Source organism: Serinus canaria, chromosome 8 (genome assembly GCF_022539315.1).
Source record: "Serinus canaria isolate serCan28SL12 chromosome 8, serCan2020, whole genome shotgun sequence".
Taxonomy (NCBI): Eukaryota; Metazoa; Chordata; class Aves; order Passeriformes; family Fringillidae; genus Serinus; species Serinus canaria.
Window position 1 is genome coordinate 6,068,806 of NC_066322.1, and position 22,036 is coordinate 6,090,841.

At 38.8% G+C, this 22,036-nt stretch overlaps 1 protein-coding gene across 8 annotated transcripts in view; it reads left to right on the forward strand.

Annotated features, from left to right (window-relative positions):
- Positions 1-22,036, forward strand: part of EPS15 (epidermal growth factor receptor pathway substrate 15) — a 68,374-nt gene that overhangs the window by 36,275 nt on the left and 10,063 nt on the right. For all 8 annotated transcript variants that reach the window (XM_050977598.1, XM_050977599.1, XM_050977597.1 and 5 more), the window contains 11 exons: positions 1,130-1,275; positions 2,066-2,225; positions 5,572-5,657; positions 11,006-11,078; positions 15,641-15,802; positions 16,282-16,479; positions 18,317-18,514; positions 19,073-19,147; positions 19,478-19,568; positions 20,845-20,880; positions 21,706-21,842. In XM_050977598.1, coding sequence (XP_050833555.1) covers positions 1,130-1,275; positions 2,066-2,225; positions 5,572-5,657; positions 11,006-11,078; positions 15,641-15,802; positions 16,282-16,479; positions 18,317-18,514; positions 19,073-19,147; positions 19,478-19,568; positions 20,845-20,880; positions 21,706-21,842 — 1,362 coding nt within the window. The remainder of the gene's footprint in view (positions 1-1,129; positions 1,276-2,065; positions 2,226-5,571; positions 5,658-11,005; positions 11,079-15,640; positions 15,803-16,281; positions 16,480-18,316; positions 18,515-19,072; positions 19,148-19,477; positions 19,569-20,844; positions 20,881-21,705; positions 21,843-22,036) is intronic.

Here is a 22,036-nt window from a genome sequence, read left to right on the forward strand (position 1 = left end):
CAGGTTGTGGCAGTCATGTGTGTGTGTGTGCATGTGTGCAATTTGGAGAAGACATGAATTAAATTGGAATAGATAAATGCAAGCAATGGGAAAAGAAAACAAAAGGTGTAGCACATCTACCTAGACACAGGAGATTTGTTTTTTGTTCTGAATGTGATTATTAGGCAACTTGATGCCTCTTACCCTCCCCAGATATCTTATTTATTCCTCATCATTTTAGAGTCCAGAAGTTGGGAAATGGCTTTCCAAGTAGCTTATCTATAACTTGTTATATTCAAAATAAGAAAAAACATTGATAAGGGTTTTTAAGGTAAGAACTGTGGTACTTAATGCATCAGATGCAGCTTGGACATTTGGGTACCCTTATTTGAGTAATCAGTAAGAAACCGGCATCTAAATTTTGGAGATGCCAAGGTTTTAACCTGGAAATTTCCTTGCCTTGAGGGTAAGTCTTGCAGTATGTGTTGCAAAGCAGTGCCATTCTGGGTGAATTTGTGTACAGCACCATTTGGGAGTCATCTGTTAATTGTCTGTGAGCACTGAAATTAATTAGCATCCATACATGCACTTGAAGCTGTTCTCAGTCAAAAAACCCCAGACATCTTTATATTAGCTGAATGTTGTGGAAAATTGCTCAAGTAACAGAAGTAGCTGTAATTCCCAGCTTTACCTTGTTCAGATGTAAATTTTTCAGTTTAGAGTGTGCCCAACTATTAACAACCTGGGCTTGAGCAGCTCTCCAGTCCCTCCAGCTAAAGCTTCTCAGCTGTGTAAAGGAGAACAAAATTGATAGAGCCAGACAGTCAGCAGGACTGTGACTGAGCTCAGTGATGAGGGAGGAGATCCAGCCTCCAAGGAATGCTTTGGTTCCATAGGCAAAAGGGCAGAGCAGCACCAAGCAACCTGGCTGCTTTCCTGAGGGAAATGCTTCTACTTTTGCAGTTGCTTGAGGATCTCTGCATGTCTGTTTAGGAGGATAAAACTGGTTCATGAACTAAGCACCTGTATCACTGTTTTAAAATCTGTGCTGTAGTCCTTGAGTTATGTAAGTCTGAACTGGAAACAGAACCTGGCTGTATCTTAGTGTTGTGGTTTTGGTTTTTTCCCTTCCATCCTCACCCCCCTTCAGTGGGTTGTGTCGCCTGCAGACAAAATTAAGTACGATGAGATCTTTGTGAAAACTGACAAGGACATGGATGGATTTGTGTCAGGTGTGGAAGCCAGAGAACTGTTCCTGAAAACAGGACTGCCTTCTGCTCTCCTTGCACATATCTGGTAGGTTTTTTCCCCTGTGACAGCTGTGTAGATGATGGCATAGTTCTCACTTCTTGCTATGCTGGCATTTCTGAAAGTGACATTTCTGTATATAATAGCATGGCCTTTGTATAGGTGATAACTTACTTGCTTCTGCTCTGGGACAGAAATGGGTGGAAATCAGGTTTATGCCTGAACACAGATTGTTACAAATGCTGCACTTCAGCCATTCCTGTGTATTTAAGGCATCACATCACAGGTATCTGATCACTGATCCCACTCATGTACTGGGAAAGGGAAATGTTTCTATAAAATTGTTAGCATGCAAGATTTATGTCCTATCTCATTCTACAGCATGTATTTCCTTGCAGCTATGCATTCATTTGGCATTATTCATTACAGAAATGCCTTCTTTACACTCAATGCTCTTTAATTCTTTCTGTGCTATGAGCTGTTGTCAGGCACACTGATAGGAACAACTTTTTTTTTTTTTTCCCAAGTTGTGGTTAACACAACTGCCAATTTAGGAAAACCAGGAAAATGTAAATAAACTTGTGTTGGTTCTGAAGGTGTTGCTAGTGACCCACAGCCCTGATTGTGCTTTTCACCAGAGCACAGCTGTGGGCCTCGACATGCAAAGTGAAAGTGGCTGTGTGTGTTTGAGTGATGTTTCCTATGCCTCTGGTATTGCTTTAGAAGAGGAGATACACCCTGGCAATTTTCACATTTGTAAATGACAGCAACTACACTAAACAGGGCTGTACTTGGAGAAATGAGGATTTTTTTAAATTTCATGTGCATCTCTGTGCAGGGCTCTCTGTGACACCAAGGACTGCGGGAAGCTTTCAAAGGAGCAGTTTGCTTTGGCTTTCCATTTAATTAACCAGAAGTTAACAAAGGGCATTGATCCTCCTCAGGCTCTGACTCCAGAGATGATTCCACCTTCAGACAGGGGTGTCAGTTTACAGAAGGTAAGGATGGGTTTTGCATTTTTGGTGTACATCTCAAACAAATAATGTCAATTTCAAAGGCTACGCAAGAAGCAACCTGAGTGCTGGCAGACCTTATATTTATCATAATATCAGGAAGTAAACAAATCTTAGGTGCAAAGAACTGACAAAAACCTTCCATCCATATTTCAAAATGAAGCTGTCATTTATTACACCTGCCAACCAAGCAGAGAGATCTTATGTTGGGAAAGCATTTTTTTCTCTTTTGAAAGAATAATCCTTCTGCTGCCGTTCTAAAGAAATTTGAGTTTCCATCTGAAATGACATGCACAAGCTCACTGCTTTTCTCCTAATGTGTTCAGTTACCTTTTTTACATAAATCTTTTTAAATAAGTTTGTAAACAATGTGAACTAAAAGTTTAGAGTTACTTAAAATTTTAAAAGTAAAGGGTCCCCCATTTTATACCTCAAAGATAGTTTAGATATCTCCATAGGCTGTTGGTTGCCATCTATCTTAATCCAGCAGTTAGCTGTACCTCAGCAGTTCAATTTGTAGCTATCAGAATGGTAGAGGTGATCACAAATTCTTACATGTTTTACACATCATGAAGTCTGATGTGAGTTACCTTTTCTTGGTTGTGCAATACATTGACCTAATTCTGCAGCTTTCTTAAACAGAATGAAAAATTCACACCTGGAAAAATGAAACTCAAAATTTGGCACTACTCTTTTGAGTTTCTGTAACTGGTATCTAATTTGCTTTTACATTCTGTTTTTAGAAGTAATTGCTTTACTTGCAACTCTACTAATCTTTTTTGTATGTTTGCTTTCCTTTCTATGTCTCTTTTCTAGTTTGGACTGTTTTTTCCATTCTGCACCACTCTGCTTTTCATCCTTATTATTCTGTCAGTTTGTTAACTCTGCTTTCTCAAGGTTAGAGAAACTTTGCTTTTCTAATATTTACTGTCTGTTGGTTTAATAATGAGCATCCTTCTAAGACTTTCCCATAGTCATGAATGAGCTCAGCACTTCTCTCAGGTGTCAAGTTCTGCTGATTTCCAGTGTTGTTCATCCAGAGTAAACCTGGGGTTTTCCCTTGAGCCCAGACCTCTGGGGCTGCTCCTGTGGGCTGCTTAAACTGAAAAGAGAAAACTCTGTGTCATCCTGGTGAAATTGCAGGGGAAGTGGGGACAGAGAGTAGTAGCCCAGTGTGACATTTGGCAGTTGTCATTAGGATTAATACCCACGGCTTTACTGAAGGTAGCACAGAAAATTGAGTGATTAGAAAGCATTAGATGTTGGTTACTGCTGTTCTGTGGATGTAAAATGATTTTGTAAAACTCTCAAAGACATCAGTGTGATTTTTATTTCATTACTAACTTAAGTGATGAGTGAGAATATTGTGTAAGAAGGTAAGTTAGCTTTCAATTAGCTCTGGGTTTTTTACTAAATTGAGCTGAACCTTCAGCTCATTTTGAGCTTTTTCAAAAGAGGTGTTGTGTTGTCTTATTGATATGAAAGAACTTTTTTGTCCAAGATTGTTGTTCAAGATTTGAACTCAAAGGCTTGAGTCAGCAGTAAGAGATTGGCTTTTTGCTGGTTTTCTTGATGTGGTGTACATGGTAAAAAAACCCCAAAAGACCTTGTTAGGCTTCATCTTCTGAGCTGACCCATACCAAGGTGATAGCAGAAATATCAGTAAGTAAAATGATATTTCATTGTAGTTTAAAACTTGTTGCTGTGTTTCCTGACCCAGAACTGTTTGTAGTCACCACTTGCATGTCAAGCCATTAGAATGAAAATTATTTGTAAGGTCCTCTCATAGAATTTTGATGGGAATTTCCTTTTACTATGACTTTGAGTTAAAAACTGGAGGTGTTGTTTTGCATGCATGTTGTAGTGTAGTAATGGCAGCCTATAGTTCTAACTTGTCCTTGTTAATATGTGTATTGAAGCTAAAAAATGTTGGCTTTTATGTTCCTGCCCCCCAACCAGTTCTCCTGAACAATTGAAAATAAGATTGAACTACATTTTCCTCAAGTTCGATGCTGGCATTAGTGTGCAGAATTTCTTTAACTGGTGAAAGTGGAAGGCCTGGAAAATTTTTTTCTTGCAGCTAATACTTCCATGTGTTCCTTGTATCCTTGTCATAGGAGAAGTAAAAACCCCTATTGCAATGCCACGATCAACTCTGCAAAACTCCTGTGTAATTCCTGTAGAGCAGGATTGAACATCATAGCTGAACATCATAGTTTGCCCATTTGAGAAGCTGTTCACTAACCAGTTTAAGAATAGCTGTATAGTTGTTTTTTTCTGTTTTTTTTTTTTTTTTAATTCCCAGTTCATACCATTTGTGCTAGTAAAATATGCATGGGTAGTCTGTAGCTCTGCTAATAATACTCTCAGCCAGTGTGCTCACAGTTTAGTTGTTCATAGCTCTTGGTTTTTTCCTTCCCCAGAGTATCAGTTTGAGTAAGCATGTAGTTAATAATATCTTGCTTTATCTGTAGAGAAACTTAAGCATTTAAAAACTTTTGTGTTATTTTGGGGGGTATCACTTGCCTTTTAAAATTATATGTATGCACTTGTCCTCAGAGTGTTGTGTTTGTCCTGGATGACTTTATTCAAGACTTAGGAAGGAATAGATGTATTTATAGGAGGTAGCTACAATGGCTGTTGCTTTGTAAGCATGTTCATGCTGTGACAAGACACAGAAGAATAATTACAGCACTTGAAATTTCTGTTTTCAGCATTTGTTCTCTCTCCATTTATGTGTACTTTTTTTGAAACAAATAATTTGTATTACAGTCATTGTCTCAGTTTACTCAATGTCTTACAAAGACATGAAGTAAATGGGAACTCATGGGTGACTTTGTATTATCAAAGTTTCATTGAGTATTCTGGAGGTTCCTGTCAAACAAGCTCAGTATCCCTAAAGCCTTGCAAGTCAGTGTCTGTACTCTGCAACGTGAGGATCTCCAAGGTGAAGAAATATAAAAGAAGTAAGCAAACCTCTCTCAAATGAATGCTAGGAAACCACCTAACTATTAGCTGTAAGATGAGACTTATTTTAGAACAAGTTTCTGTGGTTTTTTGAGTGATTAGGTAGTCCTGTGCTTTTGTGGAAGGTGTCTTCAAGGACACAAACCCTCTTTGAATTGAGCTGTCTCCATGCTTTGGCTGTATGTTGTGTTCTGCTCATGCAGCATCTGTACTCTTTTGGGGTTTCTAAGATTGAAAGTTTGAAATACAATGCTACCAGCAGTTGTTACAAGAGGACAGCTCATGTTGCCACAAAAAGTAAAATGAATGTAGTAGTTGAATAGCATAAGCTCCAGACTAACAGTGTTTATTTTTTATCTTTCAGAGTACTCAAGGACCGAATTCTGTAGCAGATTTTTCTGCAATTAAGGAACTTGATACATTAAACAATGAAATTGTGGACCTGCAGAGGTATGTAATGGAGGAATAGCCAGAGTTGCCTTAGATTCAGTTGTGCTATTTACTGTTTTATAAAGAACAATTCAGTGCAGAAGAGAAAAGCAGGTGGTAGTACTCTGCTGAGTAAAGGGTTAGTATGTGTGTAGTACTGTGTGACACTGCTGCTCTCTGTTCACTCACATGAATGCACTTAGTGACAGCAGGGCTGTGAAGGGTCTGTCCCTTGTGCCCTCAGGTTGTGTTCCAGAGAGCTATGTGTCTCAGCAGCCTGACATGGGAATATTCTCCATTGTTCATCTTTATTGCTCCATGTGAATTGAGCAAATCTTTAGGATGCTGGAACCATCTATAAATGGTGTTAGTTACCTTTTATTTGTAGAGGGCATTCCAAGGACTTGTTTTTGGTGACAGTAAGGAAGTGGGATGGAAAAGATCAGTAAGTATGCAGGGTAGGGAGTGGGAAGATGACTGTGCATGGACCTCTGCTAGGGTTTTGATGGGGGTAAAGATGGGGACGCTGCTCTTGTGTAATAAAATAAACTGCTGGACTGAGAAAAATTGTTTTGATGTCTGCAGACTCTTGGATTCCATTAATTGTTTCTAAGGTAATTAAGATGACTTCAAGTGACTTAAGAAAATCAAATGCATATATTTTCTATAGTCTTGGTAATGCTCTTGAGACAGCAAGTATTTTTCTTCAGTGTTTTTCTTGTTACTGTCATAAATCCACTGAAAATTCTATTAAGAACAGTAAATTTTTCTATTTTTTAAGTGCGGGTGCTTTGTCATGATGAAATCTGCCTCTCTAACTCATGTCACTTGTGGGAATGATTTAACTTGGCAGTGTGTCAGAGCACAGTCTGTTTCCTAAATGCATAAATATTTTTTCATTTCACTTGCTTATTCTCTCTTATTACTCCCACTGCCTCCTTGCTTCTCTCTGCTCTGCCTCCACTGTTCTTCAGCTTATATTAATTTCAGTTTTGGACACTCACATTTATTAACCTGAAATAGGATTTGCAGCTGTGTATATTTACTGTTGGCATTTTAGAAGGAAATAAAATGTTGGCTGGCATGAATTTCTAGATGAAACTGATTTTCAGTAGGTGGGCTTGCAGCCTACCATGCAAGCCAGGCTGTTTGTGTCTGGTTTTCTTTTCTTACTGTGAGGTGTGAGGGAACCTGAAAAAGTCACTACTTCTATTTCTTGAGGGGCAAATATACATTGTCAGTTATTTTAAATTGAATGATACTAGATTGTTGAAGATATGGTAGAGGCAACTCTTAGTGTGAATTTGTTTTTAGAAAGGGGAAATTTACTTTGATATGACTTAGAGGTTCAGAACAGAATGGGATTAACAGTGTGCTTCAATCTTTGGTGGATCCACATTTCTATTACAGCTGGTGAAGTACACTTTCAGACTTGATAGTTGTCATATAAAAATGTAATTTAAGATGAAGTTATTTTTGTTCATTATTAAGCAAGATAGATTGTTCAGCTGTTGGACTCAATAGATAAGAAATCTAGTCTCTGATTCCATTGAGAAGTGTCCAAGAGCTGCATTTTTGAGACCCAGTAATAGAATTTGAATCTATTTTTGATGTGCACTTCAAAAAACAACAACAACAAAAAAATGACAGGAGAGGAAATGGCCTAAAGAATGACAATGTGTGGAGAACATCTTTTGGTGAGACTGAGCAAAGAATGCACAGGTGATGTCTTAGTGGCTCAGCAGTTTGTGTGGGAAAGAGGTCTGGTGGCCAATAGCTTTGTTCATCTTAATTTGATAAATACAGTGTCAGGAAGGTGGAGGTTGAGAATCAGATGAAGAATAAAATGCAGAACACTTATTAGGGAGGACAATATCCCTCTGGTGGAGGGAATGATTTGCCTCTGGACATTGTGGAACCCGCATCTTTTTGAGCCTGTTAGCACTGCTGTCTCTAAATTCTGTTTCAGTTGCACTATATTTTTAGAAAGCTATTTGAAGCTGTTCTTGATCAGCATGGTGGGAGGCTGGACCATTCTTTTTCAAGCCATAAAACCTTTTTTTTCCCCAACAGACCCAGCTTTGCTTTCTTGCTTTCAAAGTTAGTGATGGCCCACAAATTCACAGAATTTCTTCAAGCTTTACTGACACTCCATTCCTCTCTAAGCAGAGGAGTAGTTGAGCTTAACTTGGGATATCTCACCAGAGATGTCATCCTTCACATATGCTGGATAGCAACATATAAAAATTATCTTGAAGTATAAATCAGATTAAAAGGACCATAAAGCTGGTGAGTTGGTCTCTCAATAGCAATGAAAGAGCAAAACATCCTCCAGAAAAACAGGACAATCTCTCCGTGCCATATACTTGCATCAAACTTTTGTTTCAAATTTCAGAGATCTACATCACCTTAGCTAAAAACTTTAATGTAGGATAGATCATTTCTTCTCAGCCTCTGGTTTGGAAGAAACTGAGCTGTTGCAGCAGAAGAGATTGTGAGTAACAAATGTTAGAAGAAACAAGGCAAACCCTTGGCATTTTCTCCAGTATTGCCAAACTGAAGTATTAGGAATTCCCAAAACTACTGATGTATGTGAAAATAAGAAATATTGAGCAACTATGAGTTGGCAACTATATTGGGCTACCAGTTTTGTGAGTATCCATCATCTTATTATGAGAAAGAACTGTGATTTTTTTTTTTTTGCTTTTTTATCTAAGGTGATTCAGCCTGGCCAGGGTTGAATGTTTGGCTTGAGCACCTCTGCTGACATGGGGACTTTGCAGTGCTCAGCTATGACAGATATTTGCAATGTGCTGGCTCCCATTTATAAATGGATCCATTCACAAATTAGTATTAAATTTAGGGGTTTGGTAAATCATGAAGCATCTGTGTGGGAGAAACCGTCTATTAGTCATTGCTTTTAGTTTATTTGATATGGGGTTCTCCCAACCTGACTGCTATTAAAATGCATAGGGAAATTGTATTGCTTTCAAAAATTGGCTTGAATTGGTTACAAATGTCCTTTGTTGGCAGGACCACAGTTCTTTTGGAGTTGCTTTTTGGATGTAGTAAGGGACTTTATGATCAAGGAGTTCTGTCATATCCAACAAATCAATTTTGTTACTTGTTTTTGGTTCTTTCAGTTGCTGAACATTCCTAAAGGGGCATAGCAGATAGTTTGTGAAAGAAATTGAGGTATTCAGAAGAATTAATGAATTAAGTAGTTCTCTGTTGTCTTTTCTTTGAAACAAAGAGTCATTTCTGGGGGAGGATGGGATGTGTTATGTGCAGACTATATGCACTCAGATTGTTTTCCTTTGCCTGAGACTGCTGCCTAAGCTTTTCTTGTTCTGCCTGACAATACTTCTTTCACTTGATTCTTTCCAATTCATTGTTTGCGCTCTGGTTTGGCTCATGGAAGTGCCAGTGGGTGGGTGTTGTATCCTGTTGCTTAGTCCAGATCAAGGATTTAGGTACCTGGCTTGTGTTGAAATAAAAGGGAAGTGATCTTCATCCATCTCTGACAGTCTCAGGCACATCAGTGACAGTAATGTATAAATGCTGTATATTAACCAAACATGCCTGCTTGCAGTTCTATTTCTTGCTCATTTTTCCCACCCCAGCAGGAAAAATAACAAGTATTCATTTTCCTACTCTTTTTTATTGTCAGGCAGGAAGAATATGTATGAATGTTGACTGTGCTTGATGAGTGTTTGAGGGGCTTGAAGGTATTTTTCAGCCTGATTTGTACATAGATTTGTAGAAGTGCTTTATTGAGACCTTTGTTCATAGGAAGTTATGGAAGCCAAAGCAACAGAGCTTCAGGCCTGTGTTGCAGTGCTTTAAAAATCTAAGTACAACTATGCTACAGATGCTTTTTGAGCTAGAGGTGTGTGCTGTAGCTTTGATTGAAAAGGTAAAGATTTTTTTAGAATTTCTAGTTTCTGATGAATGGAAAGTGAGGAATTTTATGAAATTTATGAAATTTATTTTACGAATTTTATGGAAGTGTGATCCTTTATTTTAAAGGATCACACTTAACAGAATAAATAGGCTTGATCTTCAAAGTTCCTCTTTCCACATCTTTCCTTTTCCTTCCCTTTTAATTTCCCCTTTGAGCATAATCAGGAAGTTCCTCTTTACTCAGATAATGAGAAAAATAATAGCAGAGTATAATCTATAGTAATTATTTGTCAGAACAAATGTTCATTTAAGATCTGATATCTGGGTTCTCTTTATTTTCCATTGTGTATGGTTTAGCAGTAAACTAAAACTTTCTCAGCTTGAGTAAAGAGCTTAGAGTAGACCTGCTTTACTTCAACAAAGAAATGCTTTCTTCTGTATTAAATAAGAGTAAACAAATCAATATTTTCAGATTGATTAACAGTCTGCTGCTATTAAAATACAAAGTTTCATAATTTCGGTTTATACCAGTAATACAATCTAATAGTTTTTCACTATGGTATTTAATTTAGAAATGTTAGGTTTATTGTTTAAATTCTAACTTCAATGTGTGTGTTGGTTTATTAACAGAGTCCTTATGAAAGTAAATATCTACAGAAGATTGTGTAAAAACTGTAATGCTTTATGTTTTTCTGCATCTATGGAAGGAGAAAAGATTCCATATGCTGTCTAGAGAGAAACACTCATGATTTTTTAATAACAGTCACACTTCTCAGTTGTCTGGGTTTGTTCCCTTTCTTAAAGCTATTGTTATGTCTGACTGATGAGAATTTATTGATGATAATTCCCCTGTCATCAGCAGTCACTTAACTTGAATAATGTCTGTAGAGGCAGGCTTGATATGACACAGCAGATCACTCTGTGTGGAGTGTCTGAGCAGATCATGGTTCCAGCAAGCCAAGCCAACCTTCCTGCTCCTGCCTGAGCTTCCCAACAGACAGATCCAAAATCTGACAGGCAAAGGGCATTCCTGGGCTCTGCTGGCCTGTGGGAGTGTTCCCTGGCTGCTGTGAGCACAGGCATGGCTGTGTTTGCAGGGGTTAATAGATGGAATCTGATGCAATCCCTCCCACTTTTCCTAGCAGTTTTCATTAGACAAGTGCTCCATAGCAACAGTGAGATCACTGGAGACAGTATTTCATTGATTTCTGCCTCCCGCCCCCTTCCATTTTTGAGCCATTCTTATCACTGGAGTGCAGTTGGTGGAAAGACAGGGGGGTTTATGCAGAACACTTTTGTGGGCTTCTGTCTTGTAAATAATTTGGAAAGCAGAAATCCCTCACATCTTTTTTTGTTTAATGTTTCACTATGTATTTAAAGAGAGATACAGGCTTAGGGGGCTGGATAACTGTACCTGCTGTAGCTGATGTTCTTAAGTATTCTTGCATTGTTTGCTGGTCTTCCAGGGAAAAGAATAATGTAGAGCAAGATCTGAAGGAGAAAGAAGATGCCATCAAGCAGAGGACAAGCGAGGTCCAGGTAAATAAACCACCAAATTATTGGTCAGACACCTGATACTGCACCATGTGCTGTTTTAATGACAGTGGTATTACTGAGTCTTTAGATCGTGTCACTTATCCAGTAAAAAGAAAAAAATTGGTAGCTAAGAAAAAGAATGTACTTTGAAGTGTATTTTGTATATAATTTTGGGTTTGTGTAGATGTGTATATTAATATAAATGTGCAAGCTCCTATAGGATATACAGCATGCATGGAATTTTAAATGAAAAATATTACAAAAGACTAGATTTTTCTTTCTTTATTTTAAGCAAGATTATCTACTGTGTAATTAAAACTAAAGAGGACACTGTAGCAGTGTAAATTATTTAATAAACTTAAGTGGCTGAATTAAAAGGGCTTGTGTGTCGGGCTGCTTCTTAAGAGGCACAATAATTACCAGCTGGAGAGAAATGTTGCCTCAAATTAATTTTGCCTAATATAAGTTAATTTTATAAAGAATCTGTTGATTTTTATTTGAAAGGATGATATTGAATTTCTTGAATATCTGAAAAATCTAAATTTACAAGTGTTTTGCAGATGTTAAAATTATGCAGTCAGCATCAGTGTTTAGAGTGCCGACAAACTAGCCAAGCTCTGAATTAAATATTGCAAAGCAATATTTCAGTTAAATTCCCAGTTGCTGTTTACAAAAACAATCTTCAATGTGATATCTGACCATTTATATTTATTTCTAAATTTATTTTAAGATTCTGTCATTTTCCATAATCTTTACTTAAGAGCAAATAATGCAAGATTTCAGCATTTCAATTTTGTTCAGGCTGAAAAGGAGCTAATGTGTTACAAGAGTTGTGAATTTTGTGCAGGGTTATTTAATATCCTTGGAGTCTGGATGATAATTAATAGTGTGACCTTTGAGGAGATAATCAGATGCTGGCCTGTTGGTCATGCTGGCAGCAGCTCCAGCAGCTGCAGGAATGCGTGTGCAAGTTGCCCATGCCTGAGCTCCACGGTTGTTCCCCTCCCCACCCTGCAGATTTCCCTTTCCCACTGTTCACAGAATTCTCAAGGGTATTCCTGGCTTTGCACTCAGGATTATTTTGTTGGTGTCTTCTGGAATCTGTGTTGGCTCATGTGAGGGTTGAGTTTTCTCGGGCCTTTGCACAAAAGGTTTGTAATCTTGATAAAAACCTTACCTTGAATGTTCCAGTGTCATCCATGTGTGTTTGATAGGCAGTAGCATCACAGAATCCCCTGAGTCTCTGCATCCTCAGCAGTGCTGCTGGGAGCAGCTGTCTCAGGTCTTTAACCTGTTAGTGGTCACACAAGCTATTTGTTAAATATAGTTAGAGTTCTGTCAGTCTGCAGAGAAGGAGCAATCTATTATGGGCTTGTCAGGAAAAGGAGAAACCTCCAGGATCAAACAGGAAATGGCTGCAGCATTTATTTAATGTGCTGACCCTTTATCTTTTCTTATTCCTGGCTGGTGGAGGACCTGTATGTTTTAACAAACTTTCTAGAACTTCAGAGAATAATTGGACAGATTAAGGATATCTTTCCCTCGGGCATTTTTCTTCTGGTTTTATTCAAATGAGGACATTTCTAAAGATGGTCTACCAAAAAACCATTTTGCTCTAACCTGCCTCCTTGTTTGAAGCTGGTTTTGTGGCATGACACTTCAGGGTTTCTCATACCAGAATTCCTTCCACAGACCTCTTTGTAATCTCAAATATAGCCATGGTCAGTGATCAGTCAAACTGATTTGTATAGCTGAAGGGAAAGAATGACAATTTTTTCTTCTATAAAATAATTTCAAAACTGTGTAAATAGGTACTAAAAAGCAAAGGCAGAAAAAGAGTTGTAAGGAAGATGTAGCATATAGATGGGGTTTAATATCAGCTCTTTAGTAGCAGAGGCTAAGGGGTGTTTCCTCAAAGTTACATGCACTGAGTATCCCTCAGAATTAGATTTTCTTTTCCTCTATTGCAGTGCACCAATGCCATTAGAAAGTCAGTGAAGTTTTACTTTTCTGTCCTCTTGCAGGCTTGGCATTTTCTAGCACAAGTTATCTTGGGAAAGACAGACTGGCAAACTATTAAATCCCTTGTCCATGGAAATATGGATTCCTAAACTTTCCTTATCCTACTTAATTGGCATAAAGAGTTACAATGATCAGAAATCTAAAACAAGGATTACTATTACCATCAGAAAATCTCATTCAGGGCTTGAACATTAAGATGCTGCTTCCATGCTGAAGGGTGTTCTTTGAAATTGAAGCTTAATTGGAGCCTGGTTTACTTCATGAAGAGGCATCTTTGAGTATGATAGCCAGTTTTGTGTGTTGTATCTACTGCAGCCTTGAATTCTGGAGAGGTTAATTGGATATGTGAAGAAAAACCACCACAGGTTTTGGGTTTGGTTGGGCTTTTTTCCTTCTTTTCTCTTCTGGCAGCCATCAGGCTTAGTTAGATCTCTTCAGTGCTTCTCTACTGCTGTGCCTAGAACAGGCAAAAGTGGAGATGATCTATATTTAGCTTATGTGGATGTGAATTCCTGCTTCCTCTAGGAAAAAGGAGGCTGAAGCTCTTTAAGCTGTTACTTTTTTCCTCCAGTGCTTGTGTTAACTGTCAGCTGATCCTTGCTTTTCAAAGCCATGTGAAAATGAATGGATCAAGAGTGTCCCAGTTATCCAAGTCAGTAGCTGCTCTGAGAGCTTTTTTGTGCATGCTGTTTTTTCTCTCATGGGTTAGAAATAACCAGTATTTTTCCTAGTCTGTCTGCTGTATACTGACATACTCTTCACTGAAATTCAGATTTGATTTGGGAGAGTTTTGTAGGGGGCTTTTTGTGGTTTGGTTTGGGAGATTTTTTTTGCATGGTTTTGTGGTTGATTTTTAGCGTAAAACCATCTGTGATGGATCTTTGGGTAGCCCTCCAGTTGTCTTGAGGTTACCTAATTCCCCAGCATCTGACTGCTGCATCATATGCCTCTCTATTCCTATCTGGCTTTTTGTCCTTCTTATGTGGAGGTGTTAGCACACAACACATGGAGAAACTGTCTCCCTCACCAAAAAGAACCCAAACAAAACACCCCTAGAAAAGAAGAGCGGGATTGTAGCTTAGAGCAGAACACAAATGTATGATCTAATCAGAATTTCATGTCTGCTTGCTTTCTTATCCTCCCTGATTTTTTTTTCTCTCTGTTCATTTTTGTTGTTGATGATTCTTCCTGAAATTGCTGTATTTTCTCAGAAAGGCTGCAATCTTCTCTTTTCATCTAGTACTTTTCCTTTTGTATTAATACTTTTTGATCTCCCTTTATTATCTCTTCCTCCTGACTTTGACGATTCTTTCTTCTTCCTAAATTCTTTCCTTGACATGTTTTTCTGTGTTGTCTCTGCAGCTTGTTGAAGGATAACCATTCCTGTTGCTCAGAAATGAAGTAATTATTTTATGATGCTACTTAATGTACTTAAAACACAAGACACATATTTGCTGCTCTTTCATAAATCAGAAGATTCCATATTGTTGTGTATGAAATGAGCATTTTTTTGCCTGTACTAGTACATAGAAAATAACTTTTTGGCTGATCCTTGCAAAACGGGGGGCAGGAATGCCCTAGGAGGCAGTGCATTTGGGTTAATGGTCTTTCACCATGCTCCAAAGAACAGTTCCTATTTTTAGCCATGTGTTTTTGAATGGGGAAGGAGCAGAATAAAGGATTTCTATCATGACAAAATCCCAGAATGTTTTGGGTTGGAAGGAGCTTCAAAGCCCATGTCATTCCAGCCCCGTGTCATGGGCAGGGTCAGCTTCCACTATCCCAGGTTGTTCCAAGCCCCATCCAACCTGGCCTTGGACACTTCCAGAGATGGGGCAGCCACAGCTTCTCTGGGCAGCCTGTGCCAGGGCCTGCCCACCCTCACAGCAAAGGATTGCTTACTAATGTCCCATCTAAACCTGCCCTCTGTCAGTGGGAAGCCATTCCCCTGTGCCCTGTGACTCCATGCCCTGATAAAAAGTCCATTTCCAACTTTCTTGCAAGCCCCTTTTTGTTCCTGGAAGGGGCTTTAAAGTCTTCCTGGAGCCTTCACTTCTCCAGGGTGAATGACCCCAGCTCTCCCAGCCTGTCTTGATAGCAGAGGTGCTCCTGCCCTCTGACCATCTTCAGGAACTCCTCTGGGCTCACTCCAACAGGTCCATGTTCTTAAAGAGAAACTCAGTAAAGCATAGTGCTAGAGCACAGAACAGAGGCACTGTAGCAGCCTGAGTAAAGATTACTTTAAAATTCAGAATGAAAACCTGACCTCTGTGAGAGGGATACAGTTAATCTGTGTGTTGGTATATCATCTCAACACTTCAGTGGGATTTGTTTTACTGAAGAAAAGCAAAAGCAAAAAAGCTGATTATTTTTATGTCATTGAATTAGAATCTGAGAGTACTTGCTTGTCTGGTATCCATGAAGGCTTCTGGAAAATAATTTGTTGATAATTTGAAATCTGGGTTAGCTGCAGTTTGGACTGTGGAATTCAGTGGTTAAGGGGAGAGAGGGAACAATTGTCAAGCTGCTGTGTTTTATTTCAGGATCTCCAGGATGAAGTAAAGAGGGAGAGCAGTAATCTGCAGAAGCTGCAAGCTCAGAAACAGGAAGCACAGGAAACCCTTAATGATCTTGATGAGCAGAAGGCCAAGTTGGAAGAACAACTTAATGACATCAGGCAGAAGTGTGCAGAGGAGGCCCATTTGGTAAGGTCTGGTGGCCAGTGGCCTTGGGAAGCATAAATGCCTTGTCTTGAAGAACTCAGTCTTGCAGAGTTCCAGTTGTTGGGACAGGAAAAAAGCTTTAATGAATAAAGCTTCCCAAGGTCAAGGTTTTGTGATCAGCAGAGCATAGGAAATACATCACTTGCTTCAGTGTTCCTAATTTAGTGTCAGTGTGTCAACAAACATACTGAGATATACTTGCACACTAATAAGGTTTAAAGCAGAAATATCTGTGTTGGTCAGAAGAACAGCTAAAATGCTCTGTTCTTATTGAGACCAATAGAGAATTGAGTGTTCATTCAGGTATGATCTATAATCTCTGCAATAGCTATGAGATATTTTTTACTTTTTCTGGTCATAAGTAATAGTATTTGGATGTGTTTGGAAGTGTTGTTTGGGTTTTTGGTTGTGGGTTTTGGGGTTGGTTTTTTTTTTGACTTGAAACACTGTTCATGCTTCAGATTGCCATGCTGAAGGCTGAAATAACAAGCCAGGAATCAAAGATTTCAGCCTATGAAGATGAGCTGACCAAAGCCCAAGAGGAGCTGAGTCGCCTGCAGCAAGAAACTGCAGAGCTTGAACATTGCATAGAGTCTGGGAAAGCGCAGCTGGGACCTCTTCAGCAACATCTGCAGGATTCACAACAGGAAATCAATTCAGTAAGGCAGTGTGAAAGACCCACCCCCCAAAAATATTTTGAGCTGGAAACCTTTAGTGTGGTTTGCCTTAAGGGGAAGGCGTTGTTTCCTTTTTTCTTCACTGTTTGCTCATGTCTTTAGTTACTTACACATGTGTTCTGTGCTAGTAGTTAGGATTTTTAGAAGCTGACTTAAGTCACTCAAAATACTTCATGGTCTTTATTAATTAAAGGGATTTATTTATGATAGTCCATAAATAATTTGTCGTAATGTAATGAATGAAAAATGGCTGATGCAGACTTAAATTCTCTGTGCCCAGTAGTTATTGAAGGTTTCATCCTCCATGGCCTGGGGCATGCTCTCACTACTCTTTAATTGATGTGAAGTCAGTATAAAATTACTGATAGCATTTAAGTGCATTGTTGAGGAGGGGAAGGTGAGGTGGATGGAAGAAGAAATTAGGTTGAGATTAGACCCTGAGAGGGAGAGAGCCTTTGTGCTTTGAAGTGACTGCTGTTGAACCAACATTTTCAGTTTCTCTCTGTAGTCAGGGATTTGTTATAACTTTGGTGATGCACGAGTTTGCACACCCTTTCCTCATGGTTGTCCTTCCCTGTTGCCAGCTGTGTTATGTATTAGCCACTCACACTGATAGCAAGTTGAAAACAAAAGGCAAAACTTACCTTTGAACCCTAGGAATGGCTGACCTCTGGGTTGGTCATTTCACACAATTCTCATCTGTAACTTGCTAACGAGTCTTACAACATCCATAATTTTAAAACATGGCTTTTAGTTTAGAAACTGAGAAGAAAAGAAATGGATTTTTTCATCATTTCATCACAGGTGGAGAGAAGGTTATACCACTACAGTGTTTTTATATGGCAAGAGGTGCTTGCCATGAACAGATTTGAGACTGATAATATAGGTGGTTATGCTTGACTGTACTACAGACATTTTTTTTACTAGGTTTTATAACAGTACTTCTGACTTTATTGCTCTTGACTCCTAAATAAGGAGCAGTAGGTGCTTCAGTGCTTTAGGCAAGATTAACTAATGGCTGGTCTGAGGTCAGTTAACCTGAAAGACACCTGGTGGTGTCTTTGCTGACACCCCAATAACTCTATTAGGTCACTGACCTAGCAGAGTTCAATGGGATTTAGGCACCCAAATATCTGGACTAGGTTTATTCTTTTGCATAACCTGCCAGATCCAGTAATTCCTTCATAACTGGCAGGTTGGTTGTAAATGTTTGCTGTAAGGCACTGCATTAAGCATATTACTGAAATAATAAAAGATGAATGTAAGTGTCTGCTTAGGAAGATATACTTGGCTTTTGTAGACTTCAGAAGTCATGTGGGAGATGATAAATCATAATGTTCCTTCTTGGAAGATGAAAGTTCTGATAAAGCAGCCTTTTTAATTCTGAGTTTAAGGAAATTGCAGATAGGAAAAAAGCCCAAACCACACACACACAAACCCCAGTCCAGAATAAAAATAAGAAAAGAAAAGCCTAATAAAAATTCCCCAGCAAAACTAAGCAAACAAAAAAAAGCCCTGAACCCTTTACAAATTTTCTGATGAGTTTGAATAGCAACAAATCTTGGTGTTGCCAGTGACACAGTCTTCTTCCTTGGCACAAAGTGTGTCCTTCAACCAGTCTGCACTTCTGCTAAATAATTTTTTCTTCTTATCTCTCAAATTTCACCCTTTGATTGACAGAACAGGTTTTTATTATATTTGGTTTTGAAAATAAAATTTTCAGACATATATCACTCACCTTATATTTAGGAGGGGATGGCCATTTACTGGCTTCCCTGTGCTGCCATACTGATTCTAATACATTTATTTCTGTCTACAGGTGCAGACAAAGCTTCTTGAGCTGAAAGAACTGGAAAATAACCAATTTAGCTGGCACTCTCAGCCCCATAGTACACTTGTTAATGGAACTGTGGATCATTCTAGTCTTAGCAACAGCAGCAGTGAAACTGCAAACCTTAATGAGAATGCTGAGAGGGAAAGTATAGCAGAAGAGGAACAAACAAACTGTGTGTCTCCAGTGAGTAGTGTTTTGCCTGCTTCATCACGTTGCATTGCAGTTGTGAAGTTGGAATAAGTTAAGAATGTACCAAGATTGATTATGTTTTTAAACATTTGCACAATGAAATTCCAGGGTGTTTTTATGAGGGAGCTGTGTTTCCACATATCTGAAAGTTCATAAGCAGAAAAGGGGGTAATTTTAGTTTGCCTGGAAAGTAGCAGTAAAGTAGCTGTGTTTATTTCCAAAGCAAAATGTCATAAATTGAATAGCAGAATTAACATTAGAGGAGAGCAGCTGTCTCCATTTGGTGCAATGAGAGCAGAATAAGGCAAAGTACAGAAAATCTAAAACTGTCTTGCTTTAAATGTTCCTCCTTATGTCTCCGTAGATTCATGATTGATTTATTGTTCCAAAAACTTTTGCAGGGTTTATGGAACACTAAAGTATGTGCTATAAGAAGTATGAACCTCTTGAAGTATGCATTTGTATATTCTGTGATTCTATTTAAAACTTCACATTTTATTGTGCAGTCTTATATTTACCTATTTGTGGTGAATTGCTTTTACCCTTGTACAGATAAGGAATAGTCCTGAAACAGCAGTCTCTGTAGGAGAAGAGAAAGAGACCCCAGCTGCAACTGTTACCAAAAAAGTGAGTTGATTCAGGGTTGGGGGAGGAAAAAGTAGGTTAAAAAAATCCTGGTTACACTGCTTCAGGCTTGCATGATGATCATATAACAATAGAGGAATAACTGTCACTTCCTACTGGTTTTATTTAGTGTGATGTCTTAAAAACATTTCATCTTGTGTAGCAGGCAGGTTGAACAATATTTTGGATCTCCATTGATGAATTATATAGAATTCTGGCTGTCTCCTTGCCTTAAGCTTGAGGAAACCACTGAATGGTAACAGGAGATGACATAAGTGTTTTCTATCCTTGCAAGTCTTAAAAATTTAATATGTTTCTGTCTGCATTGCCCAGGAAGATCCATTTGATGCTGAATCTCATCCGTTGCCTGATCTAGTTTCTGAAGCCAGCTTAGAGTTCTTCCAGTCTGACCCTTTTGTTGGCAGTAAGTAAACATTTCTTTCTAAGTGCAGATTTGCAGAAACAGATCTTGTGTGAATGCATCAGACTCATGTTCACCTTAGGACTGCTCTTTATAGAATAAATCTGAAGATGTGTGGGTGACAGGAGCCTGAAGCCAATAGCGTTACAGAAATAGAAGTGATAGAAATGAGAGTACTGGGGTGTTTCTCCTTCCTTCATCTGGACTTCCTAATGAGCTCTGAAAATTGCTCCTTTCCCTCATTGCTCCTCCTGAGGACTTCTCTTCCCCATCCCCTCCCTGCCTCTGCCCTGGTGGCATTTTGGCTGTAAAGGTGTGGGCAGGCTTGTGCACGTGGTGTCAGTGATTCCTGACAGCCCCAATCCACAAAGAGGTCAGCAGAGGGTTCTCTGGGCTCTGCTGTGGGGAGGGTGTGGGTGGTTCAGGATGAATGGCTGTGGCCTACTTCTGGGGAGTTTGGCTCTCAGAACAAGGTAATGTGGAGCTGCACCATCTGTTCATCTTGTGGAAGTGCTGGGCTTTATTTTAAGAACTTGCCATTGACGAATGATGTTGCTCTGCTCTTATTTTTTATGGAAGGAATGATCTGCCTGTATGGAACCAATTGGGAAAGGGGAGTTATTTTGAATTAGCTGCTGAAGCAGATGTTTTCAGCCACATTAATATGATTTTACACCCTTTCAGATTGACATGGTCTGATCAATTTAGCTTGTATTGCTTTGAAAAGAAAATAAGCTAAATTTGTTTCAGATCACTTGGCTTCTGAAAGAATGTCAGTGCAGACTGAATATTTTATGAATAAATTAGACTAATTTAAAACAGCTTGAATGTTTCTGTGTAGATACTGCTTGATTTTTGTTTATATTGAAGTGGTCTTACAGCACATGACAAGGCCTTTCTTTCAGAAGAGAAAAGGTCTGTCTGTTAAGAACCAAACTTTTAGGCTTTGAGCACTCAGTATATTCAGGGGTAGATACCCACAGCTGAGAGACAGGGTATCTGTATCTCAGATGTACATGAGAAAGTAGAAATGAGTTGGGATCATGCATCCTGTACTGAAGTGAACACTTAGGAGCTACCATCCACAGTGTCTGTGACAATTAAACAAACCTGGGACTCATCTCAGTAGCTGGTCTGGATTACTGCAGTGGTAATACTGCAGAATGTGGGTGTTTGTGGACAACAGCCAACGGAAATGCAGCTTGGAGATGGCTGATTCTGTGTGTGTTTCATGGTGGTAATAAGCTCTTTAATGAATATTTGCTTTTCTTCTGCACAGGTGATCCCTTCAAAGATGACCCTTTTGGAAAAATTGGTAAGTAACTTTATAACTCATAATGTGTTTGTTTTTCTAAATGGTTCTTGCTAGTGGGGAAAATTGTCACCACTTGCAGATAAAAAATGTAGGTGGAAATGCCACAAAATGTTATGATAGAATATACGTGACGTGAGCACCTGGCCACTTGTGTAGAAGCTTTTCAGAGAAGTCCATTGCCAGAGAATTTTGCTCTTGTTGGAAGTTCCTTAGCTGGGAGTTAAGTATGTGAAGGTGGTGAACAGAAGGCCCCAAACACTTGCTGCCTGTTTTATTTGCAAAGTAGTAGGACTGTGCTCTCTTAAAGGCTCTTAACATACCACCTTCCTTTAGAATCAAGTATTGAACAGGTGGGAAGTCTCTCTTTAGATCAACTGTATGGGCAATGTCATTGAATTGTTTGCTTGGTCCTGAGTGAAGTTACTAGTGGCAAAAAAAGGCAAATAACCAGTGGGAAAGCAATAGTATAATGGGGTTGAGCACCAAGTGCCAACTAAGAACCATCATTTGGGTTTGGGAAGTGTGGGAGAGGAGGGCAAGAGAGTTCTTAGGAGCATTAGGTTTTGTAAAATGCCTCATTTTCAGGGACTTGGTTAAAGAACCTATATGCTGAGATGATTCTGGAACTGCTGTTTTCATTGCCTTGTCTGATGTTTTGAATCACAAAATACAAATTATTCACAGGTGAATTTCATATTTCAAAGGTCCTTGGTCTTAAATGTGTCACTTTGCAGCAGTATGAAAGAAAGGTGATACATTGTTTAGTTTTTAAGATATCAGCTAAGTAAAGCAAGCAGAAATATTAGGGAGATGTTTACTTTTTAGATCCCTTTGGTGGTGATCCCTTCAAAGGCTCAGACCCTTTTGCAGCTGACTCTTTCTTCAAACAATCCTCCACTGACCCTTTTGTGACTGCTGGCACTGATCCATTTAGTTCTGCAGACAACAGTAATAATACCACAGTAAGTCTGGTGTCACACCTTTTACTGCTTTCTCTATGTGCTTTGGACAAAATAACCTGGTTTGTACACTTAGACATGCTTTAAAAAATTGATATCCAGAAATCATATGAAGGTTACCTCTGATCCCCCGGCTCTGTCTTGTCTTTTTGTGTCCTATTTTCTAGAAATAGTCACAGATGAAATAGAATTAAAAT